A 23,441-nucleotide genomic window follows, 5' to 3' on the forward strand; every position below is an offset into this window, starting at 1 on the left:
GCAGCATGAGAATCACCTGAGACTGGGAGTCGGCGGTTGCAGTGAGCTGTGATCGCACCACTGCACTCCAGCCTGGGCGACAGAGCCAGACCCTGTATCAAAAAACAAAACAAAACAAAAAACCAAAAAAAAAAAAAAGAGAATCAAGGACTGCTTTTCTATTTTTGGCCTGAACATTTGGGTGAAGATGGACTTGCTTTCTAAGACGGTGGAGTAATGGGAAGGAACAAGTTTCATCACAAGGTGGGGGAGAGAGTGAAAAATTCTCTACTGCCTACCTTAGGTTTGATATGCCTATTAAGAAATCCAAGAGGAGATGTCAAGTAGGCCATCAGATATGAGTGGGAAGAAGATCAGCGTGCTCTAGGAGCAGAAAGGAGGCATGACTGGAACTCATTAAACAGAAGGAGAAGATAGTGGTAGACAGGTGGGCCAGGGCAGATCAGGCCACCTTGGGCAAACTGGTCACAAAGTTCTGAGTCAGCCACTCATCGCTTGTGAAACCTGGGGAAAGTTGTTCATTTATGAATATAAGAGGAAGTTTCCATGTAATGAATGCTTGTTATGAGTAAGCCACTGTCTTCGTTTTTATGGCGCGGAGTCTTCAGATCAGCCGGGGAGGTGGAGGATGGGAGGGTGATTCTCTTATCCTTGTTGTACGGAGGAGGAAATACGCTGCGGGCTGGGGTAGGGCTTGTATGAGCCATAATCAGGTCTGGAACTGTCTAGATAAAAAGCTTCAGCTGATCTCTTAGGATGTCTGTCTGCTCTAAAATCCAAATATGCTTCTTCATAGTTCTGAGATGCAGAAACTGAGGCCTCAGGACGGGGCAGTGGTCTGTCCAACAGGGGCACAGCGAGGACGCGTGGCAGGTAGCGCTGTCCCCCAATTCACCCCAGGGGAAACTGAGGCTAAAGAGAGGGCGGTGTCCTGTCCAGGTTCACACACAGGAAGAGCCAAACCGAGGCCCCCGCGCTGGCCTCCTCCTGAGCCACCGCCCACCCCGGAACAGGAGGGCAGCCTGCTCACGTCCTGATTCCCGGCACCGACATCGGCCCTTAAGTTCTGCCCGGGTGGAGAGGGAGGACAAAAAAAAAAATGCGATCCGTAGTCAAGGAGACGTAGCCTGCACTCCTGATTGGCGCAGAACTCTAGCCTGGTCTCCTCCTCCTCCTCTTCGCTTGCCAGCTTCTAGAGCTCCGGAGGCCCCATCTCCCAAATGCCCGGCGGTGCCCGGCCTCCCCTGATCTCCACAACAACGCCGCCATGGCTCCTCCTCCACCTCCCTCTTTTTTTCCCGGCACGTCTGCGCATGTCCAGGGCCCGCGTGCACACCACTGGGAAGCCTCCTCGTGCATTCTGGGAAATGTAGTCCAAAGCCTGACGCGCTCAGAGAGCCCGCGACATTTGCGCCGTCAAGGGCCAATAGGCTGCAGACGACGCCTTCATGTATCTTGGGAAATGTAGTTCCAGTGTTGGCGAAGACGCCATGCGGTGACAAACAGGGGTGAGCCGGTCACCAGGCGAGGGCCAATGGGCAGCCGCTTTTGCCGCGGTGCTTCCTGGGAGTTGTAGTTCAGGGTGAGGCCGGGGCCACATGGGGAGTTGCTGGGCTGAACGAGCGACTCGGCGTATGGGATTGGGGGAGGGGGACGGGGGAGTTTGGCGCAAAGCCTGCTGGGGCATGGAGTCCCGGTGAGCTTTGTGCGCATGTGCGGGGAGGTGAGGGGGCTTGGGGGGCCTCGCCTGAGAGAGTGAGGTGAGCGAGGGGGGAAGGAGGGAGGGATTGGGTGGGGGCGGTTGGACGAGGGAGGGACCAGAGGTTGGACGGGAAGAGGGGCGCCGGGGGCCTCAGGAGGGAAAGATGGGAGACTTGCGGGGAGGGGAGAAGAAGGGGGCTGAGTGATGGGGGAGGGGCTGGGAGAGAGAACTAGAGGGGGAGGGACTTGGAGACGGGGAGGGGTGGATAGTGGGAGGGGGTCGTGGATCCTCGAGGTCCTGAACGCGGGAGAGAGATGCTGAGGGAGAGGACGGGAGAGGGGCGGCTGGGGGAGGGGGAGGGGCGGGACGGGGGAGGGACAGGAGGGGGAGGGGAAGGAGACCCTAGCAGAGGGTGGGCTGTGAGATGAAAGCTGAGTGGGAAGCTGGACCCTACAAAGGAGTCTGGGGGCGCCGGGACCGGACCCCTTCGGAAAGGTTTGCGGGAAGGGGCTTCCGGGGACGATGGTTATTGTTGTAACGTAGATACGGCGCAGGTGGCTCGTTTTGCGCGCTGCTTCTACAAGTGCAACTTTTACAGAGTTGTGAGATTCGTGAAGATAAGAATCGTTGCTCTGTTTTGCTGCTTTCTCGGTGCGGAGCATCTGCCTTTTTAGCTTGTTGCAGGGCATTATTACCTTCGGTAATATATGTCAAGTGCTTAGAAACTCTGTTTATTGTCATCTGAAGTTGACCCCCGCCACCTCTGCCCCAGTCAGGATGGAGTCACCCTCGTCTGTATCCGATTTTAACGCCTATTCCAATGTATACTTAGTATTTTAATCTGCGTGCGTGTTCGCAGCAGTGTCCCCTGGGCACCTCGCAGGGAAACTTCGACAAAGTAACCCTAAGTCTGACTGGACACTTACTAGCCAGGTGTGGTTCTCAGCATTTTTGTTCTCCTTCTATCACTTTACAGTCAACGAAATGGAGATACAGGGTATTACAAAAGGTGCCTTGTACCTTGTCCAAGGACACAGAGCTGGTAGGAGGCAGAGCTGGAATTTGCCCCAGAGCCTTTTGTGCTCTAGGTAAATATTTGTCCAGTGGGCTAGCGGCTCTCAACCAGGAGTGGTTTTGTCCCCCAGGGGACATGTGGCAATGTCTGGAGACTTTTTTTTTTTTTTTTTCCAACTGGGGAAGTGCTACTGGCATCTCATGAAAAGAGGCAGAGATGCTGGTAGACATTGTATGTTGCACAAGATAGCCCCCCACAACACAAGTGCCATTAATGTCGAGGCTGGGAAACTAGAGTAGACAAACCGGTCTTTGTCGAGCACTTAGCCTTTGGAGGCTGCTTCTAACTCCTGCTCCCAGCAGCCTCTTGAGAGGAAGGAGCTCTTGTTAGTCCTGTGTCTCAGGTGGGGAAATGAAGCACAGAGGGGGTAAATCACACGTCCACAGTCACGCTGCTGATGAATGGCAGAGCTGGAAGTTGAAGCCAGGTAGCCAGGCTCCACAGCCTCTTAGCCATGATATTAACCCAGCATGCGTGGGTGCTGGTGCCGGGGTACTAGATGGAACTGGTGTGGACTCTGGAGTCACATCTGGGTCCCATTTGTGGCTCCACTCTCTGAGCATCTCCCTATGGTAAGAGGGGACCCATCTCCCCAGCTCACAGGTGTGTTGGGAAGGTTGGGTGGGGCAGTATAGGACACTAGCCACTCAGTGGCTGTCTTCGAGGCATCCAGGTTGCCCGGCTCTGGACTGGACTGTGCTTTGCGGACACAGACAGCTAGACAGCAGGGTTACAGCTGTTGAATGCACATAGCACAGGGCGCTCATTGGATGGTAGGGTGGATTGACATGGTGGAATGCCCTTACTTAACAGCATGTGCTTTCTTGAGGGCAGGCCCTGTGCTGGATGGCCCCAGGAACCCAGAGAAGAGCTGGACTTGGTCACTGCCCCAGTGAGCTCACTTTCTGGACAGCCCAGGGTGTAGTGACCTGTGATCACCTCTGAGATTGCAAACAGGGTCAGCTTGATGGCCTGTGGCGTTGCTCTCTGGCGGAAATTCCTCCTTAGTCCCAGAGGGATCTTTTTTATAGCAGAGCAGGCATCTGTGTGGCTTTTGAGACTTGGATCTGGCCTGGGTCTTCCGATAAGTCTTTCTGCCTGCTCTCAGGTTCATCAGTCCTTAAACTGATGGATGGGTGGGGTGGGAGGTGATGCTGTGGCCTGGCTGTGGAGCCAGACAGATGTGGATGTGTGAGTCGAGGCTCTGTCACGTGTTAGCTGAGTGACTTTGGGTAAGACATCTCCCCTTGTTCCATCTGCAACTTGGGGGTAGTAACACCAACCTCATGGGATTGATCAGCCTGTAAAGTTTATTTGAGTGCTAGCCAGAATGCTGGGGTTGGAATATGGAGTCTCTTGCCCGCATGGAGCTTGAATTGTAGTGAAGAAAGTCAGCACACAGATATTGTAACACTAGATCTTGTTAAATGCTGAAAGAAAACTAATAAGGGTGACGTCTTAGCAACTGGGGGAAGGGCACGTGGGTGCAGCATCGGAGGGGGTGATCTGGGGAGGTTCTCCAAGGGGGTAATAATTGCATGGAGGCCTCAGTCATGAGAAGGAGTCAGGTAAGCAAAGATCGGGGGGGAAGAGTGATCCAGTGGGAGGCAGCAGCAGGTGCAGAGGCCCTGCGGTGGGCACTGGCCTTCGGTCCAAGAAGATAGAAAGTGAGCCAGACCAGGCACAGTGGCTCACTCCTGTAATCCCAGCACTTTGAGAGGCTGAGGTGGGAGGATCACTTGAGTCCAGGAGTTTGAGACCAGCCTGGGCAATATAGTGAGACCCTGTCTCCACAAAAAATATAAAAATTAGCTGGGTGTGTTGGTGCCTGCCTGTGGTCCCAGCTGCTCAGGAGGCTGAGCCGGGAGGATGGCTTGAGCCCAGGAGGTCGGGGCTGCAATGAGCCGAGAGGTCATGCCACTGCTCCAGCCTGGGCGACAGAGAGAGACCCTGTCTTAAAAAAAAAAAAAAGAAAAAAAGGGATCCATTGTGACTGGAGTATAGAGAATCTGGGAGCGAGCAGAGATGAGAAAGTAGGGCTGGGCTGCATGGCCTCATGGCCATAGTAAGGAATTTGGGTTTTGAGCATCACAGGAAGCAGTTGGAGGGTGCTGAGCAAGGAAGTGACAGGGATTTACAGTGAAAAAGTTTTTGTGATCACCGTGGAGTGATTTGGCTCTAGGTGGCGAGAGTAGGCATACACGGGTCTTGTGGCAGCCGTCCCAGCAATGAGATGACGTTTGTGGTTAGTGACATGGCGGTCAGGAGCCCAGGCTTTGGTTGTATCAGGAGGAAAATTGTCTGAACACAGACTTCCTGTCAGACCTCACTGGCTAGAAGCAGATTACGTGCCCACCTGCTGCCTTGTGGTCAAGGGGACTTTGCTGTAGTTCCTTATGATACAGGCCAAGCTGCTGTAATGAAGAGACCCCAAGTACAGGGCCCCAGATAGGATAGAACTGATTCTTTTCTCCCATAATACTCCAGACGTGTTCTGGGGCGGGCTGGTGCCTGAGCCCCATGGGGTCATCAGGGTCCCTTCTGTCCTGATCTTCCAGTGTCCTTGAGGTCAGGGGCCGGCAGTCTTTTCCTGTGAAGAGCCAGCAAGTAACTATCTTCGGCTCTGTGGACAGCCTTGCAGGCCAGCCAGGCCCTGTCACAGCCACTCAGTAGCTCCAAGGCAGCCGTGGACAGTGCATGAGCAAGTGGGCGTGGATGTGTGCCAGTGAGACTTAAGTAAAACAGGCTGCAGCCCAGATTCGGCCCACCAGCTCAGAGACCACCGTTTCTCAAATGCTTTGAAGTCAGGACTCCTTTCTGCCTGCAAAATTACTGAAGACCCTAACATGCTTTTATTGATGGGAGTCATATCTATTGTTATGTATCATAGTAGAAATTGAAACAGAAAATTGTAAAGTATTTATTAATGCGTTTAAAAATGGCAATCACGGCTGGGTGCAGTGGCTCACACTGGTAATCCCAGCACTTTTGGAGGCCGAGGCAAGTGGATCACCTGAGGTCAGAAGTTTGAGACCAGCCTGGCCAACTTGGCGAAACCCCGTCTCTACTAAAAATACAAAAATTATCCGGGCATGGTAACGCGCATCTATAATCCCAGCTACTCAGGAGGCTGAGGCAGGAGAATCGCTTGACCCTGGGAGGCGGAGGTTGCAGTGAGCCGAGATCGCACCATTGCACTCCAGCCTGGGCAACAGAGCAAGACTCCGTCTCAAAACAAAAATTTAAAAAAAAATAGAGACAGGAGAGCTCGCTGCCCCTCTCTGTTCTCCGCCATGGGAGGACACAAAAGGAGGCCGTCTGAAGCCTGGAAGAGGTGCTCATCAGAACCCAACTGTGCTGGCACTCAGATCGCAAATTCCCAGCGGAAGGGACTGGGACAGGCCGTCATAGCTGTCATAGCGGAGCACCGTGGACTGAACTGCTTAAACAATGAGCTTATTTCTCAGTTCTGGGAGCGGGAAGCTCAGAATGCCATCATGGTCAGTTCCTGGTGAGGGCCTCTGCCAGGCTGCAGGTGGCCTCCTTGCTGTGTGCTCCTGTTGGCAGAGATGGACAGAGTCCCGGTGTCCCTTCCTCTTATAAGGCCACAGCCCTATTAGGCCCAGCCCTTGTGACCTCAGTTAACTTTCATTACCAGCTAAAAGCTTCATCTCCAAATACGGTCACACTGGGGTGAGAGCTTCCACACGTGAATTTTGGGGGACAAATTCAGGCCACAGCAGTTAGTTGGGGTGGCTTCTGAGTAGGCTGCAAAGTGTCTGCTCCCAGGGTGTGGGGTGCACGGCCCCACAAGTCCAGTGAGGGTGGTGCTAATGGTGACCCGCTGCTGCCAGGCCTGCTGCAAGCTCTTTCTGTGTTTTCTGGTTGAATCCTCAGGACAGGCTGCGGGAGGAGCTGCAGGACTGAGGTACAGAGGCCGGGGGCCCAGGGCAGGACCCAGCCTGGACTTGACTCCCTGGGATCCCAGGAAGGGCACACCCTTTCCTCACCACCCGAGTGAGCGCTGCCCCCTCACAGAGACCTCTTTGCCCCCTGGGCCAGGCGGGGCAGGTGAGTGCTTTATCTTACAGGGGAAACCGAGGCACAGAGGCCAGGCCTATCCTGGGTACGTGGGTGGCTCAGAAGCGCGGGTCCCAGGCTGGTTGCAGTGGCTCACGCCTGTAATTCCCAGCACTTTGGGAGGCCAAGGTGGGCGGATCACCTGGGGTCAGGAGTTTGAGATCAGCCTGGCCAACATGGCGAAACCCCATCTCGACTAAAAATATAAAAATTAGCCAGGCGTGGTGGCCGGTGCCTGTAATTCCAGCTACTCGGGAGGCCGAGGCAGGAGAATCGCCTGAACCCGGGAGCTGAGGTTGCAGTGAGCTGAGATCCGCCACTGCACTCCAACCTGGGGGAAGGAGCGAAACTCCGTCTCAAAAAGTAAAAAGTAAAAAAAAAAAGAGCGTGGGTCCCATTGTGAGTGTGGGCACCGCGGGCAGGGGTCTCGGTGGGCGGGGTTCTCACCGGCCTATTCCCTGCAGGCGCTGCGGTCCGGGAGGCCCCATGGAGGTGGCGGTGCCCGTGAAGCAGGAGGCCGAGGGCCTGGCGCTGGACTCTCCGTGGCACCGCTTCCGCCGCTTCCACCTGGGTGACGCGCCGGGCCCGCGGGAGGCGCTGGGGCTGCTCCGCGCCCTGTGCCGGGACTGGCTGCGGCCCGAGGTGCACACCAAGGAGCAGATGCTGGAGCTGCTGGTGCTGGAGCAGTTCCTGAGCGCGCTGCCCGCCGACACGCAAGCCTGGGTGTGCAGCCGGCAGCCGCAGAGCGGGGAGGAGGCGGTGGCCCTGCTGGAGGAGCTCTGGGTGAGCCTGGTGGGACTGCAAGCGGGGAAGGGAGAGGGGAAGGTACCGGGGAAGCCACCAGGAGGCCCAGGGAGGAGCAGCACTGAACCGCTGAAAAACCAGTGTGACCCGCGGTGGGGAGGCTTCGGTACAGCGTGGAGGGACAGTCCACGTGCGGCACCCTCCATCCCCACACCAGCTGCAAATCAGGAGGGCCCCAAGACCCTGGCATACTTGCGAGTTCTCTAGAAGGACTCACAGCCGTGTTCACGGTCACGGCTTATCAGAGGAGGACGTGCTGGAAACATCTGGGCAGAGGGCCAGGAAGGCTCCAGGGAGCGCGGTTACCAGCTGTCCTCTCCCCGCACTCCGCCCGCACGCAGGGAGTGTTGCCAGCCAGGGACGCTCCTCAGACCGTGGTGTCCCGGGTTCTTACTGGGGACTCCTCCCCGTTCTGTGTGGCTGACCTCGGCCTCCAGCCCCCCGAAAGTCAAGGATACCCCCTGGCCCAAACTCTACCCCAAATTCATCTTGCTGTTGGGCTGGCCTGAGTCCCCCAGGCAGGCAGATCCTCCTCATCATGCGTGAGGCTCCAAAGGCTCAGAGATGACTTCCCAGGGGCGGAGGGCAAAGGCAGGCCGCTCTCTGGGCAGGGTTTGGTTTCTTGACCATACACAGCAGGCAAGGGCCGACTCACGTTCTGGGTGAAGTCTTGGTGCACAGCCACGCCCATCCACTCACATCACCTGGGGCTGACGCTTGCCACCGTGATGACCACAGAGGGCCCGAGGAGCTGGAAGCATTGACTGCCTGGCCCCGTCGGGGAAGCTGCCGGCCTGGCTTAGAGTCCTGTCCGGGGGGGATGTGTTATGTGAGCTGCAGACGCCATCTTAAGTGTTCTAGTCAGCACGTTAAAAAAAGGCAAATTTACTTCATGGACCCCAGTGTATTCAAAATACTGTCCTTTCAGTAGTGGCACTCTCCCATGGCTGATGGCTGCTGTGTGGGGCCTGGGTGATGAGCAGTGGGCAGCCACGCAGAGACCTCTGAGAAGAGTGGTCCAGGCCACGGGAGCAGCCAGTGCAAAGGCCCTGAGCCACCTGGAGCAGCACAGGGGCCCTGAGTGAGGGGGTGTTTGCAGCCAGGCCTGAGCCCCCAGTGGCAGGAGGATGAAGAGTCAGAGTGACCGGGTGTTCCTCATAAGTGCGTACCGAGTGCCTGCTGGGTGCTGAGATGTAGCAGCAGAGAGGTGGCATCTCGGTGAGGCAAAGCGAGCAAAGCCTTCAGTCCACGGCAGCCAGGCGTCCTTCCTTTCTTCCAGAGGGAGCAGCTCCTGTCAAGGCTGCCAGTGGCCTCATCCATCTCCCTTCTCATGTGGCCTGACCAGCCCCCAAACACTCCCCCTTCTTATTGTCTGGGATACAGCTCGCCCCCTCCTCTGCTCCTGCCTCCTAGCACCTCTGTGCTGGCTCTGGCTTCTTTATCCTCACCCTCCTTCCGGGTCTGTTCCCGCAAGTGGGTTGTAACAAATCACAAACCCAGCGGCTTACAAATCACACAAGTCTGTTACAGTTCTGGAGGTCAGAAGTCCAAAATGGTTTGGTCTCATGGCCCAGAATCGAGGTGTCTGCAAGGCCATGTCCCTTCTCAAGGCTCCAAAATCAAGGTGTCATCTGCAGAGCCACGTCCCTTCTCAAGGCTCTAGGAGAGAATCTGTTTCGGGCCTTTTCCAGCTCCTAGAGGCTGCCCACGTTCCTCGGCTCATGGCCCTTCCTCTGTCCTCAGAGTGCTGCACTCCGACTCTGCTTCCATCCCCCATCACTCCTCTGACCTTGACCTCTGCTTCCATCCCCCCATCACTCCTCTGACCTTGACCCGCTTAGGTCCTGTGGTCACTTCTTTTATTTATTTATTTATTTTACTTTAAGTTCTGGGATACACGTGCTGAACGTGCAGGTTTGTTACATGTGCCATGAAGGTTTGCTGCACGTACCAACCCATTATCTAGGTTTTAAGCCCCACATGCCTTAGCTGTTTGTCCTAATGCTCTCCCTCCCCTTCTCCCACCCCCCAACAGGCCCTGGTGTGTGATGTTCCCCTCCCTGTGTCCATGTGTTCTCATTGTTCAACTCCCACTTCTGAGTGAGAACATGCGGTGTTTGGTTTTCTGTTCCTGTGTTAGTTTGCCAAGGATGATGGCTTCCAGTTCATCCATGTCCCTGCAAAGGACATGAACTCATTCTTTTTCATTGCTGCATAGTATTCCATGGTGTACTGTGGTCACGTCTTAGGATGCCTGTGATGACATTGGGCCCGTCAGGATAGTTCAGGAGAGTTTCCCCATGTCAGTGCTTAACTCCCTCCTGTCCACAGAGTCCTTGTTGCCCTGAGACAGCAGGTGACAGGTTCTGGGGATCAGACCATGTACATCTTTGGGGCCATTATTCTGTCTGCCACAGAGGCGAGGTGAATGCAAGGTGAAGTGGGGGTGGAATAGAACTAACATGGAATCTGTCAGCATCGGGGTTACGCCCTTTCCAGTTTCCATGACACCTCAGAACAGGACCTGGCACATGGGTGCCGTCTAGGTAGATTTCAGCCACTGTTACTATGAGCTCATGCCATCTGTTTCGTTGGCATTAAAATGTTCTTTTAGGAAAAGATGGTAAAAGTAGGTGGTGGTTATTGTTGCTTTTAATATATATATCTTGCAAAATAAAAAAAAAATATTCCATTCGGGGATGCAATGAGAGTTCTATCGGTTCAGTGAATCTAAAAGTTGGGAAATCACCAGGCTCCAGGGCCGTCGGGACTCTCCTGCGTTCTCTGCTTGCTCCGAGGCGAACCTCTCACTGTGGCTCTGGGATGCCTTTAGCATCTCTCTTGTATTTGTTACTCTCTCTTTTTAATAAGAGCAGATCTCAGGCTCAGAGCCTTCTCCGATCAGTACCCACACGGACTGGAATAACACTACTGTGAGTGATTGAATTCCCATGACCTCTCTCTCTGGCACATGATACTGGCTTTCCATTTCCGGCAGTGATGCAACATGGTCTTAAGTCAGTGTTATTTTAGTTTTAGGTAAAAGTAAAGAAGAGTAATAAGAGCCTGGGAGATTGCCATTTTAGCTGACGGTGGCATATAGACAGCTGACATCTGGGGGCGCTGCTGTGGATTGGGGTTTCTTGGCATCTGGTCTGTGGGTCCTCGCCTGTCCTCAGAGTTTTCACCAAGACATTGCCGGATGAGAAAGAGAGGACAGCCGAGGAGAGGCTCCTGTGCTGGTAGAAAGTGGTAGAGCTCACCTGGAAACTTTTAAAAAATACTGTCAGCCGGGCACAGTGGCTCACACCTGTCATCCCAGCACTTTGGGAGGCCAAGGTGGGCAGATCACCTGAGGTCAGGAGTTCGAGACCAGCCTGGCCAACATGGAAAAACTGCGTCTCTACTAAAAATACAAAAATCAGTTGGGTGTGGTGGCACATGCCTGTAATCCCAGCTACTTAGGAGGCTGAGGCAGGAGAATCGCTTGAACCCAGGAGCTGGAGATTGCAGTGAGCGGAGATTGCAGTGAGCCAAGATTGCACCACTGCACCTCCAGCCTGGGTGACAGAGTGAGACTCTGTCTCAAAAAAAAAAAAAATACTGTTGCCAGGATTTTACTCTTAGATTTGAAGTTGCGGTTATGAGGTAAGTGGGGCCTCAGCTTCAGTAATTTTTTAACTAAATGTCTCCATTCTCCTGTTGAAGGACATTTGGGTTGATTCCAGGGTTTTTTGTTTGTTTGTTTGTTTGTTTTAATAGAGCTGGTTTACATCTCTGAATAGGTTTCTGTGTGAATACACGTTTACATTTATCTAGGGTAAGCGCCCAGGAGTGCGGTTGCTGGGTTGCGTGACGTCTTAGTCTGTTTGGGCTGCTGTAACAAGGTACCATAGGCTGCTGGCTGAAAACAACGGGAATGTATTTCTCACAGTTCTGCAGGCTGGGGAGTTTGAGATCAAGGCCAACTCAGTGTTTGGTGAGGGCCTCCTGCTGGTTCACAGATGGTGGCTTCCTGGTGTGTCCTCACAGGGCAGAAGGGGTGAGGGGGTCTCTCTGGGGTCTCTTGTAGAAGGGCACTAATCCCATTCATCAGGGCTCCCCCTTCATGACCTAATCACCTCCCAAAGGCCCCACGTAATCTCATTACCTTCAGGGTTAGGATTTCAACATAAGAATTTGAGAGGCACACAAACATTTGGTCTGCAGCAAAGTCTTCTGTCCATTTTCAGACTGGGTTGTTTTCTTGCCCTTGAGATTCGTTCATGTTATTCTGGATGCATCCTCTGCCAGCTAGTAGACTTTCACATTTTTTTTAAAAGTACCTCATAACCTGTGTGAGCCACCGGAGTTGGGGACCACCAATAAGAGAGAGCCCATCATCCAGGAGGGGGCAGGCTCTTCCATTTGGGGGAGAACAGGGGACATTTGGGAATCACAGGCTCCATGGTTCTAAGGACTGTTCCCATCTCCTCAGAGTCTAGGGGACTTAGAGAAATATATAGCCTTCTTGGCTACGTTGGCCTTGTCGAGTTTGTTTATGACTTTTTTATGGTATGTCTAGCCCCAGCTGGAATGTAGTCTCATATAGTCTCCTGTGGGTTGGGGCCTTGTCTTTTGTTCAGTGATGTGTCCCTAGAGCTCAGGATGGTACTGGGCACATAATAGGTGCTACAAAAATACTCGTTAAGGGAATGGCTAACCCTTCCCAGCCTCCTCTTGTCCTGCTGTGGAGGGAATGGCTAACCCTTCCCAGCCTCCTCTTGTCCTGCTGTGGGGGGAATGGCTAACCCTTCCCAGCCTCCTCTTGTCCTGCTTTGATATACAGGGTTTGACAGGAAGACCAGGGTATGGTCGGCTTCCTCACTTCTGTGGAGAGAGAATCTGATCTGCCTAGAAAGATCGAATGACCTGGCTGTAGTCACTCAGCATCTGGCCTCAGGCACACAATAGCGAAAGGGGATAGTTTGAGACGGATGGGGGCAGGGCGTCTGCCAAGCGGGGAAATGCAGAGAAAAGCCAGTGGGGTAGGCCTGGGAGGCGGGGAGAGGCAGCTCCAGCCAGTACCTGGTTAGCTTGAAAGGAAATGCCCCAGTCAGTCTGCGTCTCAGCTCTGAATTGAAGGGGAGGCCCTGGGGCTCCAGAGGCAGCTGGGAGCACAGGAAAATAGCGCAGGGTAGCTGTTCAATGTAGAAGCCAAACTTAGCAGATTAGCAGAGGACAGGTTGATAATCAAGCCCCAAACTCAACATTTGAAAAGAATGGTAGAATAGTGCAAACCTTCAGCAAGTTGACTAGGAGGAAAACAAGAAACAGCACAAACACTGATGGTGGAAGCAAGCAAAGCCAGGGATGGAGCAGATTTGACAGCCGTTGAGAACACCGTGTTCAGCATACACAATGCATTCGAAGTCCTAGATGAAATGGACAGTTTTCTAGGAAAATATAAACCACCAACATATGCTCATGATGTAGTGGCAGATGTGAGAGTCTGGAAACCAGAGGTGGGGATATCAAAAGGTGATGAAAAACCTTCGCGTATAGAAGGCACTGGGTTCCAGCACTTTATGTGTAAGTTCTGCCAGGCCTCCAAGGAACTGACCATTCTCATCTGTTCTTTTTTTTTGAGGCGGAGTCTCACTCTGTCACCCAGGCTGGAGTGCAGTGGTGTGGTCTCGGCTCATTGCAACCTCCGCCTCCCATGCTCAAGCAATTCTCCTGCCTCAGCATCCCAAGTAGCTGGGATTACAGGTGCATGTCACCATGCCCGGCTAATTTTTTTGCATTTTTAGGACAGACGGGGTTTCACCATGTTGGCCATGCTGGTCTCGAACTCCTGCCCTTATGATCCACCCGCTTCAGCCTCCCAAAGTGCTGGGATTACAGGCATGAGCCACCATGCCAGCTTCATCTTCTCTTTACACATACTTCCAGAACACAGGGAAGGTGTTCCTCAGCTCATTGGCAAGGCTGCCACCCCTACCCCCAACCACCTAACAGGACAAGGACAGCACAGGAAAAGAAGGTTGTAGCCAGTCTCATTGGACCCTCAACAGAACATCGGCAGCTTGATTCTGCAGTGGGTGGACAGGCTGATGTGCTGGGGCAGGTGGAGCTTAGCCCAGATACACGAGGATGCTTCATCCTTAGGGGATCCTCAACAGAACATCAGCAGCTTGATCCCGCAGTGGGTGGACAGGCCTATGCACTGGGGCAGGTGGAGCTTAGCCCAGATACATGAGGAAGCTCCATCCTTAGGAAGTCTCTCAGTTAAAGTACACAGACTTCAAAGCCAACCAGAGTCTCTCAGTTAAAGTACTCAGACTTCAAAGCCTACCAGAGTCTCTCAGTTAAAGTACACAGATTTCAGAGCTGGATATGAGTCCTGTCTCCGCCTCTTCCAAGCTGGGTGACCTTGGACGCATGTCTGGGACTCTCAGAGCCTTGGCTTCCTCAGCTGCAATTTTGGAATCTCGATTCCTGAGCCCTCCAGGGATGGGCGTAAGGAGGGCTCCATCAGGCAGTGTGTTCCTGGCTGTGCCAAATTGGCTCAGTCAGTCACACACAGGGTCACAGCTTATTACAGAGAAAGGACACAGATGACAACCAGCCAAGGGAAGAGATGCGTGGAACGGGTGGAGGAAGGCTTTGTGCTCGGAGCTCCGAACTGTCCTCCTGCCGTGGAGTGTGGACGGCGCTAACTCCTCCCGGCAACAACATGTGGCAGCCTGCAGGGGGCGCTGCTGACCAGGGACGCTCCCCCGAGCTCGGCGCTCTGGGTGTCTGTTGGGGGTTGTGTGTAGATACGCTGACCTTCGCCTCCATCCCCGGCAGAGGCCGAGCTGATGCACGTGGCCCAGACCCCCAACCTTGAGTCACGCTGTTGGCTCAGCCCACCCGGGTGGCCAGGGCCCCAGGTGAGCAGACCCTGCCATCAGGCAGTGTGTTCTGGGGGCATAGAGGTGACCCTCCCTGGAGCCAAGGGCAGAGGCCAGACCTCTCTGGACAGGGCTGATCCTCACTGCACAGCAGCAGCGTCTCGTCCAGTCTGCACGCAGCCTGCAGGGTCCGTCCTGGGTACTGGTGTCATCTCAGGGAAGGGAAGCAGCTTGCCCGAGGTGACACAGCTGGTTCAGGGGCAGGGGGGATATGTGGAAAAAATGCACTGAAAGTATCTTTTTCTGTCCTCAGCATCAGTGACCACAGAAGATGTCTGTGACCAAATGTTGGAGGGGGTGTCCCCTCACATACCATACAAGCAATCAACTCTGCAGCAGATGCAAGCTGGGTGTCCTCTAATGCATTTCCAACACGGTCTCCCTGGAGACAGTGCCAGATCCCACAGGTTGAGGGCTCACATCCCAAGACTGGCCCCCCATTTCTGATGTCAGTCACAAGCCCCAGGTTATTTCATCTGTCCAACTGATGGGCTGTAAATCAGGCTCCCACAGCCCCTCCTCTGGTTCCGTTAATTTGCTAGTGTGTTCACAGAACCAGGGAAACGTTTACCGATTTATTGCAAAGGAGATTTTAAAGGATACCAGTGAACAGCCAGATGGAGAGCCACGTACAGTGAGGTCTGGAAGGGTTCCGAGCGCAGGGGCCTCTGTCCTTGTGGACTTGGGGTGCACCATCCTCCCGGCATGTGGGTGAGGTCTAGTTTACCTTGCTGTCCACCTCCACGAGTTCAGCTCTCTGGAAGCTCCCTGCACCCTGTCCTTTGGGCCTTTTATGGAGACTTGGTTGAGAGGCATAATTGAAGCGTGGACAGCCATGTAGAAATGCAGTTAGATAAAACGAGTGTGATCGAATCCGAGTAGACCAAGCGGGGAAACCTCGCAAGGTCTGTGTGTTCAGACCCTTCTTGGCCTCCTTGTTCGGCTTTCTTTCCTCCAGGGTAGGGGCAGGACCCCTTCTGAAGTGGGGTGTTATGGCCCACAATCAGACAAATTAGGTCAGAAAAATTTTTTGTGGCCAGAGGTGGGGGAAGATTTAAGGATATTTTTAGTTTTTAGGGCCTGCCTTGCGGAGAAAGAAGAGCAGGTGAAAGTAGGGCAGAAGGTCAGGGAGAGACTCTTTTTCTGAGGCCTAAAGCTTCCCAGCGTTAGAAAAAGACTCGAACAAGGGCTGTGGGAGTCATGAGCCAGGAGCCGTGGACAGAGCCCAATGTATACATATCATAAAATCACAGGGAGGATTAGGATCCCAGGGCTGCTCCATGCTCCCCCCTTCTGTGTGCCTGGCCCCACAAGGTGCGCCTGTCCCCGCGTGGGTGTCCCCTGGATGTCTCTTCCTGTGGACGATGCCTGGCCAGCGTCCCTTGTCTCTGGGACCTCAAACCAGGAAGTTCCCAGAGGAATGGGTGGATCTCAGGCTTTTCTGTGCCCAAGATCTCTGGGAGAACCCTCTGATGGCACGGCTTCAGGGCTCCACTCTCAGGTGTGTCAACCCTGTGCCCTTGAGCTGAGGTCAGGATGGCACCCCTGCCCAGCCTCTGCCTGTGGCCGACACCACACAAGGGTCACGGGAGCCCCGCCAAGGGCCAAGGAGCTGGAGGGTGGTCCAGGGTGGTGCTCTGGGCCCGAGTGAGACTGTGCTCTTCTGACTCTCTCCGGTGGGCCCCAGAGCCCATCACGGTCCCACAGCCAGGTTGGGAGGCACCTAGGATCTAATCAGCGTTGTGCCAAGCCCCCATCCCCATGCCTCAGCCGCCTGAGTCACTGGGATTACAGTCATGAGCCACCAGGCCCACGCTCTTGGATCTTGACCTCCTTCTTTAAGAAACGTTTTCTTGTCTGTCAGAGTGAGGGCAGGTGGTTTGCCCCTGCCGCTTTGCTTTTTTTTCTTTCTTTTTTTTTTTTTTTTTTGAGACAGAGTCTCACTCTGTTGCCCAGGCTGGAGTACAGTGGCGTGATCTCGGCTCACTGCAACCTCCACCTCCCGGGTTCAAGTGATTCTCCTGCCTCAGCATCCTAAGTAACTTTGATTACAGGTCACCACGCCCAGCTAATTTGTTGTATCTTTAGTAGAGTTAGGATTTCACCATGTTGGCCAAGCTGGTCTCAAACTCCTCACCTCGTGATCCGCCCGCCTCAGCCTCCCAAAGTGCTGGGATTACAGGCGTGAGCCACCTTGCCTGGCCTAGGCATTGCTAATTTTCACACCACCAATTGCTTTATGATCCAGGTACTCCTCTGGCTGAAAATATTTGAAACGGGGAAAAGGTGTGGTGTGTGACTTAGCTGTCATCGGCACCAGAAGAATTCTCATCCCCTTCCCTTGGGGATGTGGTTTTTAGGAATGATGTAGTAGGGCGAAGAAACCACAACCAGAGTTGGACTGAAACTTTTTAAATTTTTGGTCTTCCTGGGTGGTGCTATCCTGCTTGGCAGCTGTTCTGCCGTTTCACACCGAGAAAAGTTGTTTCTGAACTTAGCTTACTTTTTTCCCAAGTTAAAAGTAGCTTATATATTCTGCATTTTGTTAAGGAGCTTGCACTTTATCCAAAGGGCAGGACGAAGCTGATCTGAGACAGGTGTATTAGTTATTTCTTGCTTCCTGACAAGTCACCCCAAACTCAGGGGTGTAAACCAGTAACATCTGTCAGCTCAGACAGCCTCTGTGGGTCCGAAGTCTGCAAGTGGCTTGGGCACGCGGACCTGGCCCATGGTCTCCTGTGAGGTCACAGCGCAGTGTTGGCCGGGCTGTCATCTGAAGGTTGGTGGCTTCAAGATGGCTCCCTGGCAGGGGGTTGGCAGGAGGCCTCGGTCCTCACCTGTGGGCCTCTCCGTGGGGCGGCTTCAGTGTCCCCCAGCATGACTGTGGCTTCCCCCCAGCAGGGATGGGATTGCACAGCTGGTCGACGGTGGTGGGGAGAGGGAGAAATACAGGCCCTCCCTCAGATTTCTGAGTTCAAAACTGCGCTCTCATTTCAGGGGCCAGCAGCCTCCCCCGATGGGTCGTCAGCAACGAGGGTGCCTCAGGATGTGACGCAGGGCCCCGGGGCCACAGGTGGAAAGGAGGACAGCGGGATGATTCCCTTAGGTGAGCCGCTGGCCTCCCTGGTTCTCCCCACCAGCCCCCAGCACCGGGGAGGGGGTTCAGTGAATGATCCTGGCACCAGGACCCAGGACAAGGACAGACTTGGACCCCAGCCCTTGAGGAGCCCTGGGGTTTGGACCCAAGGGGTAGGCATTGGGGGTATGGGTGGGCCTCGGGGTTGGAGGTTCATCCATCCATCCATGCACCCATCTAGCCATCATCCACCCTCCACCTATCCATTCCTCTATCATATACCCACCCATTCACCCATCCATCCCTCTATCATTCGCCCAGGCATCCATCCATCCTTCACGTATTCCCCCTCACACCAATCCCACCATCCCTCTGTCATCCATCCATCATCACCCATCTATCCATGACCCACCCATCCATCTACTCATCCACCCATGCACCCACCCATCCATCATCTGTACATTCATCCACCCATCATCCATCCATCCATCCAGCCATCATCCACCCATCATCCACCCGTGCATTCATCATCTACCCATCATCCACCCATGCATTCATCATCTACCCATCCATCACCCATCCGTCCTAGTCATCCACCCACCCATCCATCATCTGTATGTTCATCCACCCATCATCCATCCATCCATCATCTATCCATCATCCACCCACGCATTCATCATCTACCCATCCATCACCCACCCATCCATCTATCTACGCATTCACTCACACACCCACCCATCCATCATCTGGACATTCTTCCACCCATCCACCCACGCATTCTTCATCTACCCATCCATCATCTGGACATTCATCCATCCATCATCGGTCCATTCATCACCCATCATCCACCCACGCCTTCTTCATCTACGCATCCATCATCCAGCCAACCATCATCTATTATGTATTGGGCATTGACTGTATGCCAGCCACTACTAGGTACCGGGACACAGGTATGAATAAGAAGCCCACAGCCCACCCCTCTTCCCAGCCCAGTGGTTTCTGCCTTTAAGCGTTCCTTCCCTGCCTCCACCCCAGCCTGTGTTGTCCTTGCCCCGCCCTCGTGCCGACCCAGACGCTGACTCTGTTTCTTTTCCCAGCAGGCACCGCCCCTGGGGCTGAGGGGCCGGCGCCTGGGGACTCCCAGGCTGTACGCCCCTACAAGCAGGAGCCCAGCAGCCCCCCGCTGGCGCCTGGCCTGCCCGCCTTCCTGGCGGCCCCGGGCACCACGTCCTGCCCCGAGTGCGGCAAAACGTCCCTGAAACCAGCTCACCTGCTGCGCCACCGGCAGAGCCACTCGGGCGAGAAGCCGCACGCCTGCCCTGAGTGCGGGAAGGCCTTTCGGCGCAAGGAGCACCTGCGGCGCCACCGCGACACGCACCCTGGCAGCCCCGGGCCCGCGCTGCGCCCTCTGCCAGCCCGTGAGAAGCCCCACGCGTGCTGCGAGTGTGGCAAGACCTTCTACTGGCGCGAGCACCTGGTGCGCCACCGCAAGACACACTCGGGAGCGCGGCCCTTTGCCTGCTGGGAGTGTGGCAAGGGTTTCGGGCGCCGCGAGCACGTGCTGCGCCACCAGCGCATCCACGGCCGGGCAGCGGCCAGCGCGCAGGGGGCGGTAGCTCCGGGCCCCGATGGTGGAGGCCCCTTCCCGCCCTGGCCCTTGGGTTAGCCGCCTCCCGGCCCGCGCCGCCTCCCGCCCTTGGTGCTGCCCCCGGGCCGTCCCTCCTCTCTCCCAGCGCCACTTGGCTTCTTCCCCTCCTCCTTCCCTCCCGTCGCCCTCCTTCACCTGCGCCTCCCTTGTCTGAACTTCCCAACGCCTTCCTCTCTATTCCTTTCCAACTCCTTTTCCCCCAAATTTCACTTTCCTTCTCAGGTCTCATCTCAGCTCCCCCCTTCTCCCTGATTTCTTGGCCTCTCTCGCTGTGTGAAGGGGCCTCTCCCTAATGTCTCCTCCTTCCCTCCTCTTCTCTCTCCTGCCGCCCAGCCTCCCTCTCCCTCCTCCATTCCTCTTTCCCCGCCCTTTTCCTGCCTGAAGAGCAGAGGTGAGGACCTGGGACCCCTGAGGGGCAGGCAAGGAGGAGCTCGGGCGCAGGCCAGGTCCCCTTGATGAAGCGGAGGCTGAAGGAAAGGGGTCTGGGTCTTGTCCCTAGGAATTCTCCTCCCGCAGGACAGATTGGGGGTCGGGGGAGGCAGCAGGTGATGGCTCTGACAAGCTGAACCCAGGGCCTGGCTGTGGTCTCCTTGGTCTCGCTGCCCCCTGTGACCCAAAGGCATGGGATGGACAGAGATGCCTGCCCCCGTGAAGCTGGTTGGGGAGGGCAGTTCACCAGCATCCACAGAGTAATAAAGTCACTGTGTGTAGACCCGGAGTCTGAGCTCTGTCTGGACTCTGTCTGGCACAGCCGCCCTCCCAGGGCCGAGCATCTGGGGTGCCTGGGGCCTCTGGGGTCGGCTGTCTTGGCTCCCACCGCAGACTCTTGGCATGAGAGAGGCTCTGGGAGTCTGGGCACAGCTGTGGGAAGCAGTGCAGGAAATGTGTCCTCAGGAGGGCTGTCCCCACCTCCATCCTACGGGGGCAGGGATGAGGCTCCTGGAAGGGAACTGCCAAGCACCACACTGAGTCAGGTTCGTGTCTGGGCCCTTCAGCTTCCTGGCTGGGGACCTACAGGTTGGTCATACCCTTTGGGCATGAGTTCCACATCTGCGAGTGACGATAATGGCACTCACCTCCCTTGATAAGGCCACTATTTGACTGGGGTCCTGAGTGTCAGTGTTGGTAGATCTCGGGTAGCCTGTTCTGCCACACAAGGAATCCTCTCATCTTTAGCTGGAGCCACTGGCCGAGGAGGGGGCTCCGTATGGAGGGCAGGCTTTGGCCAGCTGCATCTTTCCAGGATGCCGCCTCTTGTCAGTTCAGCGAGCAACCCCGGTTCCTTCTCTCCAGAGAGGAAATCTCTAGCCTCTGCCGGGTGGATGAAGGGCAGTTGCCTGACTCTGGAAAGTGGAGGATGAGAGCGCTAGTCTGACTACTCCCCTGCCACCCATTCTTGGGGCTGGCTTCACCCTGGTCCTTTTGGTTCCTGCGTGCCCAGCGTCTGAGCCTGGCAGGGGTTCTGTGTCAAACCCTCCATGGTTGCCGCCTTGTGGCTGAGCCCGCCACAGTACCACCTTGCGTCCAAGCCCCCTGCGGTCACTGCCTTGTTCTCTGCTTCAGCTTCTGGCTCAGAGTCAAGGGCTGGGGCAGGTACAGCCTGTGCTGGGCTGCGAGGGCATCTGGGGACAGCCACCTGGACGGTCCAGTGCACATCACTGGAGCCTAGATCTGCCTTCAAGACTCACAGTGCAGGGAAGGGTTTAGGTGCCAGGCTGTCCAGGAAGGGCAAGTGACCACAGGCCTCAGCACCCACCTCCTAAAACAGGACTAGTAGTAATGCCCCTCCTGGAAAGAAACTGTTTTTGAAAATTAAATAAGGCTGGGTGCAGTGGCTCATACCTGTAATCGCAGCACTTTGGGAGGCTCAGAGGGGTGGATCACTTGAGCTCAGGAGTTCAAGACCAGCTCTGCTAACATGCTGAAATCCCGACTCTACTAAAAGTACAAAAATTAGCCAGGCATGATGGTGGACACCTGTAATCCCAGCTACTCCGGAGGCTGAGGTGGGAGGATCACTTGAACCCGGGAGGCGGAGGTTGCAGTGAGCTGAGATCGCGCCACTGCCCTATTCCAGCCTGGGCAACAGAGCGAGACTTCGTCTCAAAAGAAAAACAGGGTAATGAATGCAGAATACTTAGGGGAACTTGGTGTGTGATCTCAGTGTGTTGGCCTCACACTGAGAGGTGCATGTTAAGGATGTTGCCGTGCCCACTGTGTGGGGGAGAAGATGGGCTGGGAGAAGCCCTGTCATCTGCTGCAGACTTTCAGGAAGTGACTAAGAGGCATGAGAGGGAGTAAGAGGTGGTGTCAGGCCAGGGTCTGAGGACAGCGTTCTGATAACAGCAAACAGAGTGAGTCTGCTGGGCCAGACCTTTTTAAAGTCCAGCTTGTTTATCATCATAACCAACCGATGAGGCATGCACTGTTGTTATCCCCATGGTACAGATAGGGAAACTGAGGCACCAAAAGAGTAAGGGACTGGGCCACTTCTGTGGATCTCATCCCAGGGGTCTGGGCTCACAGTATTCACTCCAGCTCCTAACAGCACAGCTGCTGTTTTTGCCCATTCAGGCTCCATCTCCTCTCTTCTGAAAAGCCTCCCGGGACTTCTATGCCCCTTTGGGGACCCCTCCAACACACACACACACACACACACACACACACCGGGACTTCTATGCCCCTTTGGGGACCCCCTCCAACACACACACACACGCAGACACACACACCGGGACTTCTATGCCCCTTTGGGGACCCCTCCAACACACACACACACACACACACGCACACACACACACCGGGACTTCTATGCCCCTTTGGGGACCCCTCCAACACACACACACACACACACACACACACACACACACACCGGGACTTCTATGCCCCTTTGGGGACCCCCTCCAACACACACACACACACACTGGGACTTCTATGCCCCTTTGGGGACCCCTCCAACACACACACACACACACACGCACGTGTCTGGTCTCGGAGGGACAGTCGGCCGGGCTGTCCTGCCCCACTCTTTCGTGTCACTCAAGATGGACAGTCCTGGATGGATTGGAGGATGCTGGAAGAACACCCCTGGAAAGGACTAGAAACAAGACGAGACCAGATAGATGGAGATCTGACTCCCACACCCTCCTGCACCCACACCCACTAAGCCTGGGGGAGCTTTGGTTTGACATCCGATGACGAGTGGTGTCTTCCTCCAAGACTATGTAACAGAGTGGAGGATGATACCCCCAAACAGGAGGGAAATTCTGAAAGGCCGAAACAAAACTTGAATATTCTCCGCATGGACAACAGAAAACTTTTCAGAGAGACGACCTGGCAGTCCTTCCTCAGAGTGGGCGGTACTTCCACAAGAGTGGCAGCCATTCCTCAGACTGCGCCATCCTTCCTCAGAGTGGCGGTCCTTCCTCAGAGTGGGCGGTACTTCCAGGAGAGTGCGCAGCCTTTCCTCAGACTGCGCGGTCCTTCCTCAGAGTGCACGGTCCTTCCTCAGAGTGAGCGGTGCTTCCTCAGAGTGGCGGTCCTTCCTCAGAGTGCGCGGTCCTTTCTCAGAGTGCGCGACCCTTCCACAAGAGTGCGCAGGGCTTCCTCAGAGTGCACGGCTCTTCCTCAGAGTGCGTGGTCCGTTCTCAGTGCGCGACCCTTCCACAAGAGTGCGCAGGGCTTCCTCAGAGTGCACGGCTCTTCCTCAGAATGCGTGGTCCTTTCTCAGTGCGCGACCCTTCCACAAGAGTGCGCAGGGCTTCCTCAGAGTGCACGGTTCTTCCTCAGAGTGCGCGGCTCTTCCTCAGAGTGCGCGGTCCTTCCTCGGAGCGCGCGGTCCTTCCTCACAGCGCGTGGCCCTTCCACAAGAGTGCACAGGGCTTCCTCAGAGTGCACGGCTCTTCCTCAGAGTGTGCGGCCCTTCCTCAGTGCGCGGTCCTTCCTCAGAGCGCGAGGCCCTTCCTCAGAGCGCGTGGCCCTTCCACAGGAGTGCACAGGGCTTCCTCAGAGTGCACGGTTCTTCCTCAGAGTGCGCGGCCCTTTCTCAGAGTGGGCGGCCCTTCCACAAGAGTGCGCAGGGCTTCCTCAGAGTGCTCCGCTCTTCCTCAGAGTGCACGGCT

General features: G+C 55.2%; 1 protein-coding gene across 12 annotated transcripts; it reads left to right on the forward strand.

The window, feature by feature from the left end:
- Positions 1-503: 503 nt before the first annotated feature.
- Positions 504-20,041, forward strand: ZNF444 (zinc finger protein 444). 12 transcript variants are annotated; one of them, XM_054463174.2, is made up of 5 exons: positions 504-1,508; positions 6,675-6,848; positions 7,322-7,640; positions 17,597-17,705; positions 18,776-20,041. In XM_054463174.2, the coding sequence occupies exons 3-5, from the start codon at positions 7,344-7,346 to the stop codon at positions 19,339-19,341; spliced, it is 972 nt and encodes a 323-aa protein (XP_054319149.1). In that variant the 5' UTR covers positions 504-1,508; positions 6,675-6,848; positions 7,322-7,343; the 3' UTR covers positions 19,342-20,041. The 12 variants fall into 12 exon arrangements, with proteins under 12 accessions (XP_054319149.1, XP_054319147.1, XP_063514287.1 ...); XM_054463172.2 differs by having other exon boundaries at positions 1,473-1,582; positions 18,773-20,041; XM_063658217.1 differs by lacking the exon at positions 504-1,508 and adding an exon at positions 1,560-1,582.
- The last annotated feature ends 3,400 nt before the right edge of the window (positions 20,042-23,441 follow it).

This window comes from Pongo pygmaeus, chromosome 20, assembly GCF_028885625.2.
Source record: "Pongo pygmaeus isolate AG05252 chromosome 20, NHGRI_mPonPyg2-v2.0_pri, whole genome shotgun sequence".
NCBI lineage: Eukaryota > Metazoa > Chordata > Mammalia > Primates > Hominidae > Pongo > Pongo pygmaeus.